Source organism: Erinaceus europaeus, chromosome 5 (genome assembly GCF_950295315.1).
Source record: "Erinaceus europaeus chromosome 5, mEriEur2.1, whole genome shotgun sequence".
Classification (NCBI taxonomy): Eukaryota; Metazoa; Chordata; class Mammalia; order Eulipotyphla; family Erinaceidae; genus Erinaceus; species Erinaceus europaeus.
The window spans coordinates 72,751,975-72,772,228 of record NC_080166.1 but is presented as its reverse complement, the minus strand read 5'-3'; the positions used below and the strand labels follow the sequence as shown (position 1 = coordinate 72,772,228).

At 39.6% G+C, this 20,254-nt stretch overlaps 1 protein-coding gene across 3 annotated transcripts in view; it reads left to right on the top strand.

Moving 5' to 3' along the window:
- Positions 1–71: 71 nt before the first annotated feature.
- TDRD3 (tudor domain containing 3) overlaps positions 72–20,254 on the top strand; it is a 133,419-nt gene continuing 113,236 nt past the window's right edge. For 2 of the 3 annotated variants that reach the window (XM_060191421.1, XM_060191423.1), the window contains exon 1: positions 72–990. In XM_060191421.1, the coding sequence (XP_060047404.1) occupies positions 950–990 (41 nt within the window). In that variant the 5' untranslated portion in view covers positions 72–949. The remainder of the gene's footprint in view (positions 991–20,254) is intronic. The other variant, XM_060191422.1, reaches the window with a different exon arrangement.

The window sequence follows — 20,254 nt, the reverse complement described above, 5'->3', positions numbered from 1 at the left end:
GGAGCGTCCTCCGCGCCACTGACTGACGCCACCGCGCATGCCCACTCGGGGACCCGCCCCTGCGCTTCAGTCTGCCGGAGCCGGGCACCACCGTGGTACGCTGGGGAGTTGACTGCCGGCTTCCCGGCTCGGCGCCAGCGTGCGTGTGGCCACCACGCAGTGAGCAGCAGAGACACTAAGCAGTGACACAACCGGCCCCATTGTCCCACACTACCCCTTAGGAGCAGCTTTTCTTGGAGTTGATCATTTTTTACTTTTACTGCGGTGTGGCCAATGTGACTTGTACATGGGGACTAGTTTTTATTTTATTTTATTTTTTTAATCTTGACTTAGTTGGAGGGCAAATGGGGAAGTGTCTTTATAGTCCGACTAACTTCTCCTCTGCAGAAATGGGCTGGGGACACCTTCCCTCTTGGAGACGCCCTGTCCCCCTTTCTTTAATTGTCGGTCGCACCCGTTGTCTTTGAGTTGACCGCCTGTGGGCGCTGGAGACCGGACCTTCCTTTCCCTTCTCTAAAGAGTCCCAATTCGATCCCAAGGCGTTGCGGCTGAGTAAAGGGACCCAAAGTCAGGCCGTCTCTGGGGAGGCAGCGTCTTCGGGGGCCGCCAGCTTACACACTGACGTCCGACCTCCGAGCCACCGCCGGTCCAGGGCGGATCGCGGCCCCCGGCGCGCCGCAGCCTCCCCGCCGACGCCGGCCCGGCCCGGCCCCTGCGGCCGCTCGGAAAACGCGGCGAGCGGAACCCGCACGCGGAAGCGCCGGTCGCACTGAGCATGCCCAGTCGCAGCCCGGCCGGAGGAGTTTTTTTCTTTTCTTTTCTTTCTTCTTATTTTCTTTTGGATTTTTTAAAGTCTCAAGTAGGAGGCGCCCTCCCCCCCCCCGCCCCCGCTCCAGCTCCCTTCACCACCACCCCTCACACACCCCCCTCCCCGGCCTAAGCAGCTACCATGGCCGAGGTCCCCGGCGTGGCGTTGTCCCAGGCGGGTTGGTAAGTGGCGAATCCTGCCGGCCGCGGGCGCGGGTCGGGTCGGGGGGCCCAGTAGAGGGTTGGGGTTGGGGGCGGCGGGGTGCGCGTCTCGGGAGGCGGAGGCCCCGGCTGGTCCCCGGCCTGGCCCTGGGCTCTCCGGCCGGGCTCCGCCCCCGGCGCCACATGGAGCCCAAGGAGTCCCCAGCTCCGCTCGGGGCGGCGGCGGCGGTGGCGGTGCGGCCTGGGCCCCGGGTGGCGGGCCCGGGACAGGCCGGGGGCCGCGGGGCAGGGCGGGCGCCGGCCCAGGCCCGAACGGAGCCGCGGGGGGACACTGGCAGCGCGGTCGGCGCAGCTCCGGGATGTGCGGCTGCGTCGGGACGCGGGGAGGCGAGGGCAGGGCCAGCGAGTGCGGCAGAGGGACGATCGCGGGCCCAGGGCAAGTTGAGAGGAGACGGGAGCACCGCCAGGGCCACCTCTGCTTTCATTTTTGCAAGTCCAGCATGGAGTGTTGTGAAGCTGGCCTCTGTGACACACACACACACACACAACTTCTGAGGCTAAGGATGATCGCATTGGCACCTCGTATGTGTCACCTCTGCTTTTTTTTTTCTTATTTGCAAGTCCAGCATGGAGTGGTGGGAAGCTGGCCTGTGCGACACACACACACACACACACACACACACACACACACACACACACACACACACACACACACACACACACACACACACACACACACACACACACACACACACACACACACACACCCCTTCTGAGGCTAAGGACTGGGCATTGGCAACTCGTGGGTGCTCCGTACTTAGGACTTTTCTTGCAAGGGCGGCGGTGGTCTGGTTTTCCAAGACGTTTCATGTCAAGATTTTAGAATTTGAAAGAACTGAGCAGATTACTTGCCAAATGAAGCAATTTCTCTAGTTGCTGAGGCCACAGACATTGTAAACATCCAGTTTCATTCAATGACATTTTCTCTGACCTGCCTAGGCACACAGTCTGCGCTGAGGGTGGTGCTGGTGGTGGTGGGGGAAGGTTTGTCTCCACTTTCTGGAAATTCTTAATCTTTGTGAAGAAAGGAGCGAGGGAGGCAATAAAAGAATCAACAACAAACACACACAGGAAGGTAATAGTGGTAAACTGTACAGAGGAAAAGGCCAAAGTGCAGTGGATTTTAAAGGGAAGTAAGAGTTATTTTCTATAGAGAAGTGAGCCTTGAAAGATGGTGAGGAAAAGATTTTCTTGACACTGAGCCCCTGGAAGTGAGGCACAGGAGGATATGTTTATTTGTTTATTACACTAGAATCTGTCCAGTACTTGGTTTCTGCAAGTAGGAGTGCATGCAGAAGGCAAGGCCAGGTTATGGAGGCTGCAGGTGCTTGAAGGATGTGGGTTTGATGCAGAGAATGAGGTTTTTAATCAGTGATCGAACTCCTATGTTCTCTCCTTTGGCTCTATAAGCACCCGTTTTGCGGATTGGGAGACTGAGGCAAAGAACTGTTAACTATGGGAAAGTGACTTTGCTACACTGGTGTTGAGTGAGTTCAGGGGGAGTAAGGGGTTTTATTGTTCTTACAGTTCTTGCACAGCATACCTTTACTTTGACAACCCACCTATTTTGTGTTCTTTTTTTTTTTTAAACTGGAATCTAATTTCAGTTTATTAACCTTAGTAGGTTGTCTTGAATTATCTTGGATCACACTTTAATTTGAACTTTCACCACTGTTCATTAGGTTGCATTTTAGATCTTCAAACTCATGATAATTTGAATAAAAAACATAGTCTTTTATGCTTTCTAGCATGACTATAGCATTTTAAGAAAGGCTAGTCTTTTTTTTTTTTTTTTCTTTTCTGAGCACATACTAAGTTCTTTGGGTTCTAAAGTCTTTAAAGACAGGAAGCCACATCTTGTTTTTCTGTGCATATGTAGTGCCAGGGAATACATTACAGTAATCTCCTCCCTGCCCCCTTCTTCAGGTTTTTGCTTTCTGATGTTTCAGTTACCTTTGTCAACCAAGGTTGGAAAATAAGTACATAAGAAAGTTTAAGAGAGAAATTAATTAATGTTAACTTTTATTATAGTGTACTATTACAGGTGTTCTAGTTTTCTACTAGTTATTATTAACCTTTTACTGAACCTAACTTATAAATTAAATTGTATTGTTAAAAATAGTGTATTTCTGTATTTCACGCTTTCACAGGAGATCTTGGAATATAGCCCTTGTGGGTTCTTAGTAATGTCTGACAAAGTTGTTCTTGGAATGCCCTCACAGATCAGAATTCCCTAGCTAAGGCTCCAAGTAAGTTTAAATAGAGCTTCCCTTCACTTTGCTATTTGTTATAAACTTTCAGCACTTTCATTGATTGTAGTAGTTACCACTTTCTGTTGTAGGTTTTCTGTTTATAGATTTTTTTTCTTTCACCAAACTGTTCATCTTTTCTAAGTTTGTTTAAGACATAGACTTGTTTAATAATTTCCAGATTTATTCATGAATTTTTTTTCCTCTTTGGAGATTTTCCTTAAGGGGAAAATTGCATGTTTCTACTAGGCTTTTGAATTTATTCAATACTAAAAAAATAGAAATATCAACCTGCTTGAAACTTTAAAATAGAGAAGCACATTTGGAGAACATAATCTGCTATGCTTGTGTTTTTTGCAAGGTATTTTCAGAGCTAGTGATTGTGTAGTTGGACTTTGTAGAGCCCACATATTCAGAATGAAGGTTCAGAGCTGGTTTCTTTTTAAAAAAGATTTTATCTATTATTTATTTTGTGGGTGCATGTGTGTATGAGAGAGGCACAGAGACCAGAGCACTACATGGTCATACACAGCACTAGGGACCAAACCTGGGGCCACACACATGCAAAACATGTACTTGGACCAGTTGATCCATTTCCCCTGTAATTCAGTACTAATTTCTTTAAAATCCTAGTGACCAACTTACATTTTAAATTATTGACCAGAAGTAATACATTGTAAAAACTAGCTTTATCATGTTATTTAGTATGTAATTTTACTTTCTTCTTTGAGAAAGATATAGTGCTTATCCTAGGAGTGTTGTGTTGGAATCAAATATTTATCTGGCAGTGACACATTGATTAGGTTTATTGATTAGGTTTATCTGATTTTATGAAGTTTAAAAATATTTAAAAGGTAGGCTGGGTAAAAATATCTAAAAGGTAAGTTATGCTATTGCGTATCTTTGTCTAGCCTAGCAGTTTGGAATGAAGACACCATGAGGTAGCTAGCATTAGAAATAGCATTTTGGGTGGCCAGGTGGTAGTGCAGCAGGTTAAGTACACTTGGTGCAAAGTAAGAATCCCGGTTTTAGCCCCCAGCTCCCCACCTGCAGGGGGTCTGGGGGAGGTCGCCTCACAGTGAAGCAGGTCTGCAGGTGTCTTTCTCTCTCCCTCTCTGTCATCCCCTCTCGATTTCTCTCTGTCCTGTCCAGCAACAGCAATGGCAACAGTAATGATAACAGTAACAACAACGACTGCAATAACAAGGTAACAAAATGGGAAAAATCCAGGAGCAGTGTATTTGTAGTGCAGGCACCAAGCCCCAGCAGTAACCCTGGAGAGAAAAAAAGAGAAAAGAAAAAAAGAAAAGAAACCCTGAGTTTCTGTTGTCCAAAATTTAACCAGGTTGTTCTGTATTATTATTATTATTATTATTATTTGTTTATTGTGAGGAGAGGCAATAGAGAATGAACATAATGGTCTTCTTACCTTGTCCTTCTTGTATTTCACCTTCCCTTTTGGGGTTCTCTCTTTTTGTTTACTGGTCCTAATACCTTATTGACATATTGACATCCTCTGGCCTGAGTGTATGCATATGTCAAATTCTTTTTTTTTTTTTTTCTTTTTTTCACGTTTGAGCAACTACAAAAGGCTACACCCTATACATCTTTATCAAAACATACTGCTAGAGGAAAAGAATCATGGAATAAATTGAGAAGATTAATGCATTGACAGTATTGGTTATAAAGTGTTAACTCTCTTCTCTTGAGGGCTGTGCCCTATTCCTTATGTTACTATGTAGTAAGCAGGGAGGTGGAATTTCAGAATATTTTGCTGGAATTTCTAATATCTAGCAAAGCTGCCGTCTATGGGTAGATTGTTCTGAACACTCCTGATCTAATAACTAGTAAAATTTTTGGAATTTAGGATTTTCTGTTCACATTTGAAGAGCTTCATATGCCACTAGATAGAAACTTCCACCTAAATACGTTAGTGATCAAGATTAGGAAAGTCAGGAGTTTCCTGTCAATCAGCTTATCCCTATGCCTTTCTTGTCTGTTTGGTTTCAGTTTTCTGAGAGACACACCTTTGAAAATTAATTAATTAATTTATAAAATGGAAAAACTGACAAGACCATAGGATAAGAGGGGCACAGTTTCCACCACCAGTGCTCCATATCCCATCCCCTCCCCTGTTAGCTTTTCTGTTCTCTATCTCTCTGAGAGTATGGAGCCAGGGCCATTATGGGATGCAGAAGGTGGGAGGTCTGACTTCTGTAATAGCTTCCATACTGAACATGGGTGTTGACTGGTCAGTCCATAGTCCCAGCCTGGAGAGACATACCTTGTCCCCAGGAAGAGACTGCTGGTGAACTTGTCAGTCTTCAAATGAGAAACAACCTTTGCAACATCATCAATATAATTAACTATACTTTCATATAATACACTGTTGACTCTTACACAATGTGGAAGTTTATACAAGGTTATCAGAAGTTTTGCTTCATATTATTCTAGCACAATTCTTAAGGCATAGGTGTATTTGTACAGAATATTAGTAATTCTTTACCAACTTTATTGGCAAAGGTTTTTTTTTGTATTAGTTAGAATTAAATTGTCAGTACTCACAGTACACTTTTCAGATGAGAGTTTAAAGGGTGAAAATCATTACAGTGCTTTTTAGCTGAAATAGTGTTTAATATGTGGGAGTTACTGGATGTGATTCCAAATAAAACAATATCAGACCAAACCAACCAAACACACAACTAAAACAAACAATAATAGGTCATATTGAAGAACTCTAGAAGAAACAGTCCCCCCCCCCGTCTGTTTTATTTTATTTAGTTAATTGGTGTGTCCCCCTCCCCCACCCCCACACACTATAGAGAGGCAAGAGGAGAAAGCAGAATGGTGATCAGAGCAGCTCTATAGCCCATTGCTTATGCATTGCTGCCAGTTGCACCCAGGACCCCATCCTTGCAGTCGAGCTTTTGAGCACTTCACTACTTTCTAGCTTGCTTTTTTTTTTTTTTTCTTAGACTTATAATAACCTATTGGTTTCTAGTTGGCTTCTCAGGAGAGCTTATTGAAGACATTATTCTGTCTTGTAATAGTTCCTGCTTTTTCATGAGTATTTGTAACTTCCCCTTTGGTTTATGTTTGTGAAATTATGTTTCAAAGGTATTAACCTTTTATTTATTTTTTTAATTGCCTCCAGGGTTATCACTGGGGCTCTGTGCTAGCACTATGAATCCACTGCTCCTGGAGGCTATTTTTCTCATTTTGTTGCCCTTGTCGTGGTTATTAGTGGTTGTTGTTGTTAGATAGGAAATGGAGAGAGGAGGGGAAGACAGAGAGGAGGAAAGATAGACACCTGCAGACTTGTTTCACTGCTTGCAAAGCGACCCCCCTACAGGTGGGGAGCCGGGGGCTTGAACCGAGATCCTTACTCCAGTCCTTGCGCTTTGAGTCATGTGCACTTAACCTGCTGTGCTACCTGTCTAGCCCCCTTAACCTTTCTATCCCAAATGTGGTACGTACTACTTGGTTACTTGAGGACTACTAAAAGTAACTGAATATTCTGTAAAACTACAAGTTTTCAGATTTGGGTAATGCTTGCAATGATACTTTTCCATGAATAGCCTATAAACCTACTTTCAGCTGCCTGTAGACTTGACTGCTTCAAGCACAAAGGGGGTATAAAAAGAAACTTGCTACCTCAGCAAGTTGAAAATAATTTTCTCTTCTCACACAGTAGCATTTGCTAAATCAAGAAAAGATTACATAGTAACATTTCAAGAAACAAAAATATAACTATGTCAACTTTTTTTACTTTGCATATGTTTCACATTGCATATGTTCTTTTTTTTTTTTTTTAAAGAGGAATTTTGATATTTGACTTGTCCTACTAAATTTAGGTCCTTTCTAGTAATTCTGACTCTTTGAAAGGTGTAAGACCTGGAACTACCTGAAGAACATTTTACTTTCAGACAATTTTTTAGAAGAGGTAAACTATACTTCTAGCTATGCAGACGTTTTCATGTAAAAACTTGAGACAAATTTGTGAAATCATACAATGACGAAGAAAAATAGAGGGAGAAGTTTGTGGTGAAAATATAGGACATCAACAAGAATGACAAATCAAAGTACTGATATCAGAAAAGTAGACACATTGCTGATGCAGAGAAGGATGAAAGAACTAACTACATCATGTTCTAGGACTAGACAGAGTACCGTAGTACTAGACAGAAGTACCGTAGTACTGTAATCCTGTGTGGTAGGTACACATGTGAACATTTCTCATTCATCTTGCAATCTTAGAGCCTTTAGCATAGAGACAATAGACAGCTTCATCTTAGTAAGTGCTGTTGAAGATAATTTTACAAGATTAAAGAAGTCACAATGTAGAGGAAATATGAAACCTCATATAGTAGTTTGTCTACTGAAATGCATGTGTGGGCTCTCTGAAAAGTCAAGTATTTTTGCATAGAAAAGCAGAAATAACACTTCATCTTTTCTGACAACCCAGTAGTAAATATTCATGCTTTTTATGCACAAGGCTCTATGTTTCTTATTGGGATATAATTGATGTACAAGACAGGAAGAATTAAACATGTTGTACATTGGTATTTTATTTGCAGGGTGTTGTTGAGAGAGGATTTAACTCAGGCTTGGGAAATCTAGAAGGCTTTCCACAACTAATGATGTATATGCAGTATATATTATATATGCCGTCAAGGGGGAAAATAAGGCAGAGATTCATGGATGCACTCATTCAGCAAATAATTATTGAACATCTTGTCGTGGCAGGCATTTTCTTTTAATACAATCAGATGTAGTCTTTGGGGGGAGAAAGCCATTAATTACATATTCAAACACATTGCATCTATTAGAGAGGAAAAGAAACATGCTTCAGCAAGGGCTTATTTAAGGAAAACTTGCTGACTTCATGGAGGCCATAGAATGCTTTCCTCAGAGCTGGAGGATAAATAGGACTTCAGTAAACCAAGTAAGCAGAACACTGTATATACAAAGATAATGTGGTTGTGGAAATAGTATGGCGACTACAAAGGTCTGGCGGGCCAGGATTGGTGGAATATAAGACAGAGTGGCAGTGTAGTGAAGTAGGGCTGGAGATACATATCTTTCTTGGGTCTTACAGGCCATGGTAAGCTTTGTTTTTATTCTGGAAGCAAGATAACATGAGTTGATAAGTTTTAGTAGAGTATGGAAAGGTTGAAGTTGGAATGACCTCGTAATTAAGTTTTGAGGCATCCTTGCATTGAGGATAATGAATTGGAATTTGGTCTTGGATAGAAGTAGTTGGACTGGGGTCATAATGCTAATTTGAGATGAAGAGCAGTTGAGAGTTGAGAGATGCTTAGAAGTAAAATAAACAGAACTTTTTGATGACAAGCAGTTGATTTCCAGGTTTCTAACTTACATACCCACATTTGATTATAATTCAATTAGAAGAGGACTACATATTTTTGAGGTGAATCATGATTGAAGTTGGCATTATTTGAGTGTGAGGTTCTTTGGAGTCATCTAAAATAAGATAATCTGTTAGGACTGAGGAATGCTTATACTTCCCTGTGAAGAAAGATCCAACTGGAAATAATAAATTTAAAATCATTTGAGCATAGCAGGTGATTGAGTCAGTGAATTGATGAAATTGTCTAAGGCTACAGTAAGCAATGTCGTAGACATTGGCCATGTGTAGCTACTTAACATTTGAAATGTCTTTAGTTCAAATCCAGATGTAAATTTCACCCAATTTTGGATGATAGTATACACACACACACACACACACACACACACACACACACACACACACACATTTCATAAACTTTTATACTGTTTATATATCAAACTGCTGTTTTTGACGTGTTAAATACATTCTTAAATTAATTTCATTGCTTTATTTTTATTTTTTAAGGTATTGCTACTAGACAATTTCAAATTGCTTATGTGACATTATTGATCTATTATTTAGTAGCCAAACATTGACTAAGAAGAGGCTAGGTATTGTACTGAGTAAATTTAGTATTTCTAGAGCAGAATTAGTTTTTTTTATTTTATTATTATTTTTATTTAAGAAAGGATAAATTAACAAAACCATAGGGTAGGAGGGGTACAACTCCACACAATTCCCACCACCCAATCTCCATATCCCACCCCCTCCCCTGATAGCTTTCCCATTCTCTATCCCTCTGGGAGCATGGACCCAGGGTCATTGTGGGTTGCAGAAGGTGGAAGGTCTGGCTTCTGTAATTGCTTCCCCGCTGAACATGGGCGTTGACTGGTCGGTCCATGCTCCCAGTCTGCCTCTCTCTTTCCTTATGGGTGGGTCTCTAGGGAAGCGGAGCTCCAGGACACATTGGTGGGGTCTTCAGTCCAGGGAAGCCTGGCCGGCATCCTGATGACATCTGGAACCTGGTGACTGAGAAGAGAGTTAAGATACGAAGCCAAACAAATTGTAGAGCAATCATGGACCCAAAGCTTGGAATAGTGGAGAGGAAGTGTTAGGGGGGTACTCACTGCAAATTAGTGTACTTCTGCTTTCAGATATATATTTTGCAGTAGTTTATGGATATGTGTGAACATATGCTCTCTCTCACAGAAACTGGTGTATATCTAGGTTTTGGGACTTTATTAGAAAGTGAACCACCTGGGATGGAATTAGAGTATACTATGAAAGGAAAGGTTTCACCCGAATAATGAAGCTGAAGGGTTGTCATTCCACACGTGAAGTCTCTGGACACAGTCTGAAGTGAAGCATGTTGAGGTGGCAATCGTTGTGTTGATTAGGTTGCGATTAGCAGATGCAATATTATTTGATATGGATTGGTAGAGGCATACGGGAAAGTGGGCCCTATCCAAGGGTTCCAGGACTGGGGGAAGTAGAGGCTCTATAGTGGAGATGTGAGGTTCTTGCTGTCTTAGGGTTCCAAAAGACAATCGATAGTTAATGTTATCATCACATTATTTGGTAATTGGGTTAACTTTGAAACGTCCTTTTGTTAGAGTTTGCTGTACACAGAATTAGTTTTTAAGGAGCTATCAGAGAAGGAAAAAAAGTATTATACATAATAAAAGTTATTGATCTTGTTTTTAAGATAAATTAATACATTTTTAACTTTTTAAAAAATATTAATGTTCCTTTTTGTTGCCCTTGTTGTTTTATTGTTGTAGTTATTATTGTTATTGTTATTGATGTCATCCTGGTTGGATAGGACAGAGAAAAATGGAGAGAGGAGAAGACAGAGGGGGAGAGAAAGTCAGACACCTGCAGACCCAATTCACCACCTGTGAAGCGACTCCCCTGCAGGTGGGAACTGGGATCCTTACACCAGGTCCTTGCGCTTTGCGCCATATGTGCTTAAGCCGCTGCGCTACTGTCCGATTCCCCATAAATAAATATATTTTTAACAGTGAGATTATGTTCTGTATTGAAGTTTTTGCTTTGCTGATACTAGAGACAAGCATTTTTTTAAAAAAAAATTCTTTGCAAATTTAGACATCTGAAGGTCCTTTAAAAATCCTCTCTCCACTCCCCCTCGACTCCAAATATAAAATACAAATAAAATGTAATTATTAACTTTAAAAAATTTGTCATGGAGACTAGGTGAAGATGCTAAGATAAAACTTGGATTTTGGGGTTGGAATGAAAGCACAATGGTTATGTAAAAACATTTTAATTTTATTTATTTATTTATTTATTTATTGACTCCAGGGTTATCGCTGCAGTTAGGTGTCTGCACTACAAATCCACTGCTCCTTGAGGCCATTTCTTTAATTTTTGTTGCCATTGTTGTTGTTGTTGTATAGGGCAGAGAGAAATGGAGAGAGGAGGGGAAGACAGAGATGAGGAGAGAAAGACACCTGTAGACCTGCTTCACCACTTATGAAGAAACCCCCTCCCCTCAAAGGTGGGCTCAAACTGGGATCCTTATACCAGTCCTTGTGCTTTGCACCATGTGTGCTTAGCCCACTGCTCTACCGCCCACCCCCCCAAAAAAAAATTTCCGGGGCACCAAAAGTCCCAGGTTCAGTCCCCTGTATCACCATTAGCCAGAGCTAAGATTGCCTTAGCTTCTCATTTCTTTTACACATTTGATATTTTATGAGATATGCTACCAATTTTTACTTTATACTTCATCATTGCATACTAAGGGTCCCTATTAGAAGGAGATTAAATGACGAGGTTGTAATTCATTCCAGGACCCTTGATTAGGTGAAGAAGTAGGTGTTTAGGTATTTTGCTGTGCACTAAGTTAGCATATGGTTCCAGCCCATTGTAGTCATATATGAAGTTTGTAAAGCACAGTTTAATTTTGTTAATTTTTGGTTATTAACCACCAGATTGATCATGTCTGTTATCCTGGTTACAAAGCATGTTAGGTAGACTTCTTTTCAGTGCCCTTCATTATAATTAAAATAATAATAATTAAAATAGGCAATACTGGACTCATTCTGCCTGAGCAGAGAATCCAAGATGGTATATGAGAACTTCTTACTGTGATCATTTGTCCAGACTCTCTGCTTATTCCTGTGCTTCATTCTGTTTCCCTTTAAATTATAAGGAAAAATTGAGTCTTATGTAGGATTGTGTAGATTTGTGTTTTTCAGAGGAGGGTTTGGATTTAGTCTCTTATCAGAATTTCCTTTGGCTGCTACATTTTAAAGTTTTATAGGATCAGGACATGCTTTTTCTTAACTTGGCTACTATTGATAAAATCTGACAACTTTTCCTGATAGTGGTTCTTTGTTTATATTTTCCCCTTTGTTTAGTTACATATCCATTAGAAGTCTTTGTGGGTACACATTGTTTCTTTGATTAAAACTGATAATAAAAGGAATATACTTCTATATATTCTATATAAATTTCTATATCAATGCCATGATGTATCAGTGCTTATTTTCATGACTGTATTTTTGTTGGTATTGGTGCAAAGTGGCCAACCAAAATGTGTTTATCTTTACTAGTACTCAGTCTTGTTACTCTTTGCTATATTGGCACCTGCCATACCACTTTTCTAGTTATAAAGACAAGATTTTTCTTTCAGGAATAGTCCAAATTGAAAGGCATGTTTATATAATTAGATGTAGTTTCTTTAAAACTTGAGAGTTTCACAGATTGAAATTTTGATTTGACATAAAAATGATAGTCCATTGGAGTGGTGTGTATTTTTAATGGGTACAGGCTAATGAGGAAAGACTTAATATTAAATGATACATGACAGAAATCATGGTGTGCATGTTGAAGTCTGATTATCTTGAAAAGGCAGTTGAACCTTGACATTTTTACCAGTTTATACTTACGATAAATATTTACATTGATTTTTCTTAGTCTATGTTTTGAGAGAAGAGAGAGAGAAAGAAAGAGAGAGAGAGATCAAAGCACTGCTTCTTCATTCATGTAGTTCCCTTGGTGTTGTCCATAGTGCTTCCAAGTGCTGGGGAGTGAACCCACAGCTTCATTCATAATAAGGCTTGCAGTTTACACACACACACACACACACACACACACACACACACACACACACACACACACACACACACACACACACTCACTCACTCACGAACCAGCAGAGTAGTTGGCTTTGGTTTGTGCTGTCATTTAGGGGCCCAGGTTTCTTCCTTCTTACTGCTTTTTTGTCCTTTCACCCCTGCTACTCCGAGTGTAGTGTTATCATAGTCTCCATCTCATAGCAGAATAGTGCCAGATTTGGGTTTCAGCTAGCAGGGAAGAGCAGTAAAAAGTCAGTTTTCTTTTAGGGGAGGTGGCACATATAATGATCTTGGTTTCTAAGAACTTAATCTCACATCTATCTGAAAAGGGACTTTGAGAAGTATGGTCCAATTCAGTGCTTCCTGAGCTGTCTACTATTTAACTCAGAATTCCAATTTATAGCAAGTCAGTATTTTGTAAACTATAAGCTTTTTTTTTTTTTTATTAATATTGCATTGCTCTATAAGTTTCTGAGTGCTTATTTCTGTTTTTGCATCAGCTCATCATAGAGCAGTATCACAAAGATTGTGAAGATTTGCACTGGTCCATCAATCACATGTGTAGTAATTCTTTTCTACCTGTACATATTTTGAATTTTTATTTATTTTTAGTTAATTAATTTTTGACACCAGGTTTGTCACTAGAGTTTGGTGCCTGCACTTCATATCCATCACTTCTGGTGGCTGTTTTTTGTTTCCTCTTCTCTTCCCCCCCCCCCCCAATAACATCAGTGAGGATAGAGAGAGGAGACATCTACAGCACTGCTCTACTGCTTGTGAAGCTTGCCCCTGGGGACTTGAACCCAGAGTGCCACTGTCAAATTATGGTAAAGTTGAGTATGAGTGAATGAAGTAATAGCTCTTGCTTTTGCTTTTCATTGATTTATCATTTCTTTTTGCTTTACATTGATTTAATTTACTTTGATAATGTTCTGTTGTAAACATTCTCATTCCTAGCGATAATCCTAGATTTCTGAGGGACTTTTCTTGCAAAGCCTTAATTATGTTATTCAGCCACAACATGTAGTATGTATGTACTTACTGAATTACTTATAAGGAGAAATCTTAAGCCTTTATGATGTAGTCATTTTGCTGATACCTAGTATGATACATCAGAGTGGTCATTATGAGGCATGCTATTAGATAATGCCCCATTTTTTATTTGGTGCCAGGGAATGAACCCCAGTGTTGCATAACACTGCTAAGCTTTCTCCCTAAAGCAATTCCCATTCCATAGTTTTTCAGAGAGAGGCAGAGGCAGGTGGAAAGATATTAAGGCACCACTTCACCATCAATACAGTAACATTTTCCCTTGAAAAATTGAATTGTTGATGTGCTTTTAAAATGTTTTATCATATCACATAACTTTCATGTGTAATTTGAATTATAATAGTTATTGATAGTGTTTTAATACTTAAGCAAAAAATAAACATCTACGATTATAGATTTTTATATGTATATAAGATTTAAATTTTTTTTTTTCTCACCAGGGTTTTGCTAGGGTTCAGTGTCTGCATGACAAACCCACTTCTTCTAGAGGCCTTTCTCTTTTTTCTTTCTTTTTTTTTTGGATAAACACAGAGAGAAGTTGAAAGGGAACGGGGAGATAGGGAGAGAAGAAAACCACCTGTAGTACTGCTTCACTGTGCTGCCCCCAGCCTTCAGGTGGGAACTAGGGGCTTCAACCCGAGTCCTTTCATATGGTAATGAATGTAGTGCTCTACTAGGTGTGTCGCTGCTGGACCCCATAGAAACATACTTTCTACATGAGACATTGATTAATGTGTGCTATTATTTTTTTATTTTATTTTATTCGTTATTGGCTAGAGACAGAGGGAAATTGAGAGGGGCAGGGGGAGTACTGAGAGACACCTGAAGTAGAGAAACTCGACTTCTCTCATGAAGCTTTCACCATCTAAGTGGGGACCAGGGGCTTGAACCCAGGTCTGGCGCTCTATAGTGTGTACTTAACTTTTGACAGAAATGGTAGAATTGGTAAGAATTTTTTTTCTGGCAGAAATAGTTGTCCAGTCTCATGGAATAAATTACTTTATTATTGAATATTATTTATATTAATTGATATATGTAGAATTGAAAGGTTTCAATTTTTAAGAAGCCATACATTCTTTACTAGTTGTAGTCAATAAGAACATTCTCTTTTTAAATGTGAAGCAAAATTTATCCTTTTCCTTTTAAGAACTCAGAAAATAAAGAGTACCATTTTTTTTGGAATATTTTCTGGAATAACACTGAGAGCGTAGCATTTAAGGTGGAAGGAAACTAGTATTTATTTAGCATCTACTTCATGCCAAGTATCCGCTAGTTATTTTATTCTGTCTTATTTATGCATTTAGAATAATTCTATAGAACAACTCATAGATAAGTGTTTTCAATATTGTCTCCTCTCTGTTGGAGAGAGAACTAAGGAACAGTAAGATTAAGTAACTTGCCTAGGATCCCAATATATTAAAAGATGATGTTGAGATTTGCATCTAGTTCCATCTCACTAAAATATAAATCAGATGACAATCTCTTTAAGATATTTATAAAAATGCCTTCTATCTTCTTTCTTTTTTAATTGAGGCAATGCTATCTTACAAAACTTGTCTCAGGACTACAGTTTTACATCTCCCCAAAATATATCATCCATTACCTGGTATCTTGAATTTTTGATATAAACTTAACCAAACAAGCATGCAGTCTTCAGGGGTTAATCCTGGGAGGTTTATGGAGTGGGATCTGGGCATTGATGCTGTATTATAGATGGCACTGAATAGACTATCAGACCTGACCTGGGCTCTCCTCCTCCTCACTTTTCTTCTCTCCTCCTTCTCCCACCTAGAGACAGAGAGCAGTGAAGAGGCAGGTCTTGGGGAGGGGGAGGAGAGGAGTGGTTGCAACCTAGGTTGTGCACATGACAAAGCATTGCACTATTCAAGGGAGCTCTTTTGCTAATTATTGAAGTGAGTCCTCCAAACTGATAAAATGTTTTTATAGCTGTCAGCTTTGTGCTTAGAAAAGATAGATGACTGAGAGGCCGGGCAGTAGCGCACTGGGTTAAATGCACATATGAAGCTCAAGGACCTGTGCAAGGATCCTGGTTTGAGCCCCCCTACCTCCTGTAAGTCTGCAGGTGTCTGTCTGTCTTCCTCTCCCCACCTCTATCTTTCCCTCCTTTCTCAGTTTCTCTCTGCTATATCCAATTTAAAAAAAGGCCTCCAGGAGCAGTGGATACAAAGTGCTGGCATGGAGCCCCAGCGATAACCATGGAGGTAAAAATAAGTGACAGAAATAGTCAAATGATAATACATTTTAAAATGTAGTTTATTAAAAAAAATAACCTTAGCTCTACTTCTGAATTAATAAATGTATGAATTAGGGGGCCAGGTGGTGGTGCACCTTGTTGAGTGCACATGTTACAATGCCCAAGAACCCAGGTTTGAACCCCCGTCCTCACCTGTAGGGGGAAAGCTTTACAAGTGGTAAAGCAGTGCTGCAGGTGTCTTTCTTCCTCTCTCCCTCTTTCTCCCCCTTTACTCTTGATTTCTGGATGTCTCTATCAAATAAATAAAGATTAAACATTTAAAAAAAGGAACGTTAAATTAGAGGAAGGACATAAATTATAAACTTCAGTGTAATTAAAAATAACTTGACTTTCATTTTAAATTTATGTGAAGGCTTGTTTTGTAAAAATAAATGATAGTAAGGGCCAGATTGTGACACATTCAACTGAATGCACATGATGCTGTGTGCAAAAACCCAGGTTCAAGCCTCCCAGTTCCAACCTACAAGGTAGAACTTCCCAAGCGGTGCAGATGCCTCTTTTATCACCCCCTGTCCCCATTTCTCTCTGTCCTATTAAGTAAAAAAAGGGTGACAAAAGGTTGCTTGGAGTGATGGATCTGTTGTCCACGCACAGAGCAGTAACCCTGGTGGCAACAAAACAAAATAAAAAACAAAATACAAAAAAACCAGCCGCGGTTAGGTTAGATTCCCATTACTAATATTTTTTTATTATAACTTTTAAATTTTTATTATTTATTGGATAGAGGCAGCCAGAAACTAAGAGGAAGGGGGAGATAGGGGAGAGAAACAGAGACAACTGAAGCAGTGCTTTACCACACCCAAAGCTTTCCCCCTGTAGGTGGGGACTGGAGGCTTCAACTCAGGTCCTTGTACATTGTAACATGTGCTCAACCAAGTGTGCCACCATCCACGCCCCCTACTATATTAATCATGGAATTTCAAAAGTATTATTCACAGATATCTATTTTCTTGGATATTGTGAGTTTTAATCTTAAACAAATATTTCACGGTTAACACTGCTACAGCTGGCTTATGTATTACACAGAGATATTTTAATATCTGAGAAAGGTCATAAAGATAAAATTTTTATCTTTATCGTCACACATCTTCTTAATTCTTAAAATTGACATATTTGATTTTATTATAGAGAGTAACAGCTATTGAAATACTGTTAACTTTTGTAACTGTTAATTTTTGTAACTGTTCCACAGGGGGAATCTATTTGGTTTTTTTTTTTTTTCTCTTATGAGGTGATACCTTTTTGTATGCTTGTTACAGCTTGGCCCCCAAGGTTGTATCTTTTGAATGCCTGCTAAATGAGTTAAAAATCCTGAGTAGTCTGTGTATATCAATCACACGTTTTGAAGGTTTAAGTATCATTTATTTTCTCTGATATCTCTGTCCCTCAGTGAAAAACAAATATTAGAAATCTTTGTTCTAAAGTCAGTTGCATCTTCTCACCTCTGATAGGAGAACAACAACAGTAAGGACAGTAATTGGATGAGAATGTTTTACTTGTAAAGCAAGGTTGTCATCTAGTGGCGTTTTAAAGTAGTACATTCTTCAAATTGTCTATAAAACTTCAGTTTTGTGAAGGAAGTACTTAACAACAATGAAACCTCCAATTAAACCTTTTATTTTTCTTAAGATTTTAAACTATTTTAATTGTTTGAAATTAGAGCACTACAAAGGATTTTTTTCCCTAGAGCTTTTTTTTTTCCTCTCTTTTTTTTTGATTTCTACCCACCACTCTTAATGATCTGTCTCTGGAAGAACAAAAATTCTTCCATAGTATTACATATTTTTAAGTTTCTTTTTTGCTTATTCTTTCTGTTGTGGCAGATTGATTTTATAGAGCACTTAGACTTAAATTGCTAAGGTTTTCAGGTTTCATGATAATTTCTTTGTTTTTGTGCTGTAAAAGTCTGAAAAGTTAGTGTAGAAGGAATTACAGTAGATTTTCTTATGTGTATGTGTGTTTTCTAGGTATATTTGGGAAAAAGTAATAGGTTTGCTAAATGCTTGCCGCGTGTGCACGTACACACACACACACACACATACACACACATATATTTCTACATGGAAAGAAATCATTAAAACTAAAAACTGCTAGCGCTTAATTTTTAAATTAATTTTATTATTTTGCCTCCAGGGTTATTGCTGGGGCTTGGTGCTTGCACTATGAATCCGCTGCTCCTGGAGGCTGTTTTTTCCCCTTTGTTGCCCTTGTCATCGTCATTGTCGTCGTCATTGTTATTATTATTGTTGCTGTCACTGTTGTTGGATAGGACAGAGAGAAATGGAGAGAGGAGGGGAAGACAGAGAGGGGGAGAGAAGCAACCCCCCTGCAGGTGGGGGGCCGAAGGCTCAAACTGGATCCCTGCGCTGGTCCTTGTGCTTAACCCACTGTACTGCTGTCCAATCCCCAGTAATTAATTTTTTTAATTTGATAATACAAAGAGAAATTGAGAAGGAAGAGAGAGACAGAGAAACACCTGCAGCACTGCTTCACCATTTGTGAAGCTTTCCCCTGCAGATGGGAACCAAGGGCTTGACACTGGGCCCTTGAGCATTGTAACATATGCACTTAACCAGGTGCACCAATGACTGGCCCCAAATTTGATAACAGTTTTTTAATTAAATTATATTTACATTAGATTGACTGTAATTTACTATATTAAGATCAACAATGAGTGCTTATACATTTATTTAATACATATATTTGGTCAGGTCATAAATAAGTCATAGAGAAAATTTAAATTTTTTTGGAAAATTAAATTAAAAAATTTTAAATAGCAATTGTTTGAGTTCCTCTTGTAGTTGTTGATTGAAATAAGGATTGTGGTATTCATTTTGGCATGGTAGGTAACTAATAGGAAAGGAAAATGGTAGTGATAGAAAAGGTGTACTGGGTTATTATCAGAAACTGAATATAATTTTTTTTCCATCTCTCACCTTTTGTGTGACATGGTATACTATTTTTTGATTTATCTTTGATAGGTCTCTGCAGAATAATTTCAAATCCAACATAGGTCCTTTTCTACCATCATGCAGCAGAATCCCAACTTCCTCTCCACTCCCACTTTCCCCCCTTCCCGGGAGTCCATTGCTGTGGCACAGTACACCACACTCAGCTTTTACTTCTTAAGTAAAAAAGTTGTGCAGGATTACAGATTAAGAGATTGAGGAAAACAGATTTTGAAATGTATTTATGGAAAAAGGAAACAATTAAAAATCGTTGTAAAAATTTGAAGTATTGGTAGGGGGTGGGGACCAGCGCAAGGATCCCAGTTCAAGCCCCCAGTTACCCACCTGCAGGGGTTTCACCTCGCAGGTGGTGAAGCAGGTCTGTAGGTGTCTATCTTTCTCTCACCCTATCTTCCTCATCTCTCTCAATTTCTCTCTGCCTTATCAAACAACAACAATGGAAGAAAGATGGCCAACAGGAGCAGTGGATTTGTGGTGCAGGCACTGAGCCCCAGTAATGGTCCGGGAGCAGAAAAAAAAAATTCAAGTATTTATTGAACTGTAATTAAGAATGTTTTATTTGAACGTAAATTTAATAATATGTTTTAATTTTGTGGCTGGGCAGTGGCAACCCAGTTGAGTGCAGTCCCCAACTGCAGGGGGAAACTTCATGTGAGAAGTTGTGAAGCAGTGCTACAGGTTCTCTCTCTGTTCCTGTCTGTTTTCTTCTTACCTTACAATATCTCTGTCTTATCAAATAAAAGAAAGAAAAAAGGGGGAGGGTGACTTCTTGGAGTGGTAGATTCATACATAGTACAGCCACATCAGTAACTCAGGTGGCAATTAAAAAATAAGTGTGATTATCATGCAGAAATTTAGCCCATTTGGTACCTTACTTGTAAAGTATTCCTGGTATTTTAAACTTTAAATTAGCAGTTATTAGTTTTGTAACATTGCTATTCCAAATTTGCCAAAAAAAAAAAAAAAGAAGAGGTAGGTGCCTTTGCGAGCTGTTATAGTAAGTAACAGGAACAACTCTCTAGGATTCATTTCATATTTCTTATTTAGGCACTGAGCCCTTGGGCTTTCATGCTCAAAGATGGGAACTGATTAAAATTCTCTTCCTTTGAGGTCCATCAGGTGGACATTCATAGGAATAAAATCAAGTGCACCTATTCTAATCTTTAGTTCCTTTCTTTCCCAGTGCCCACAATTAAATTGGTGATTTTTGTTGTTTTGTTCTTTCAGTTACT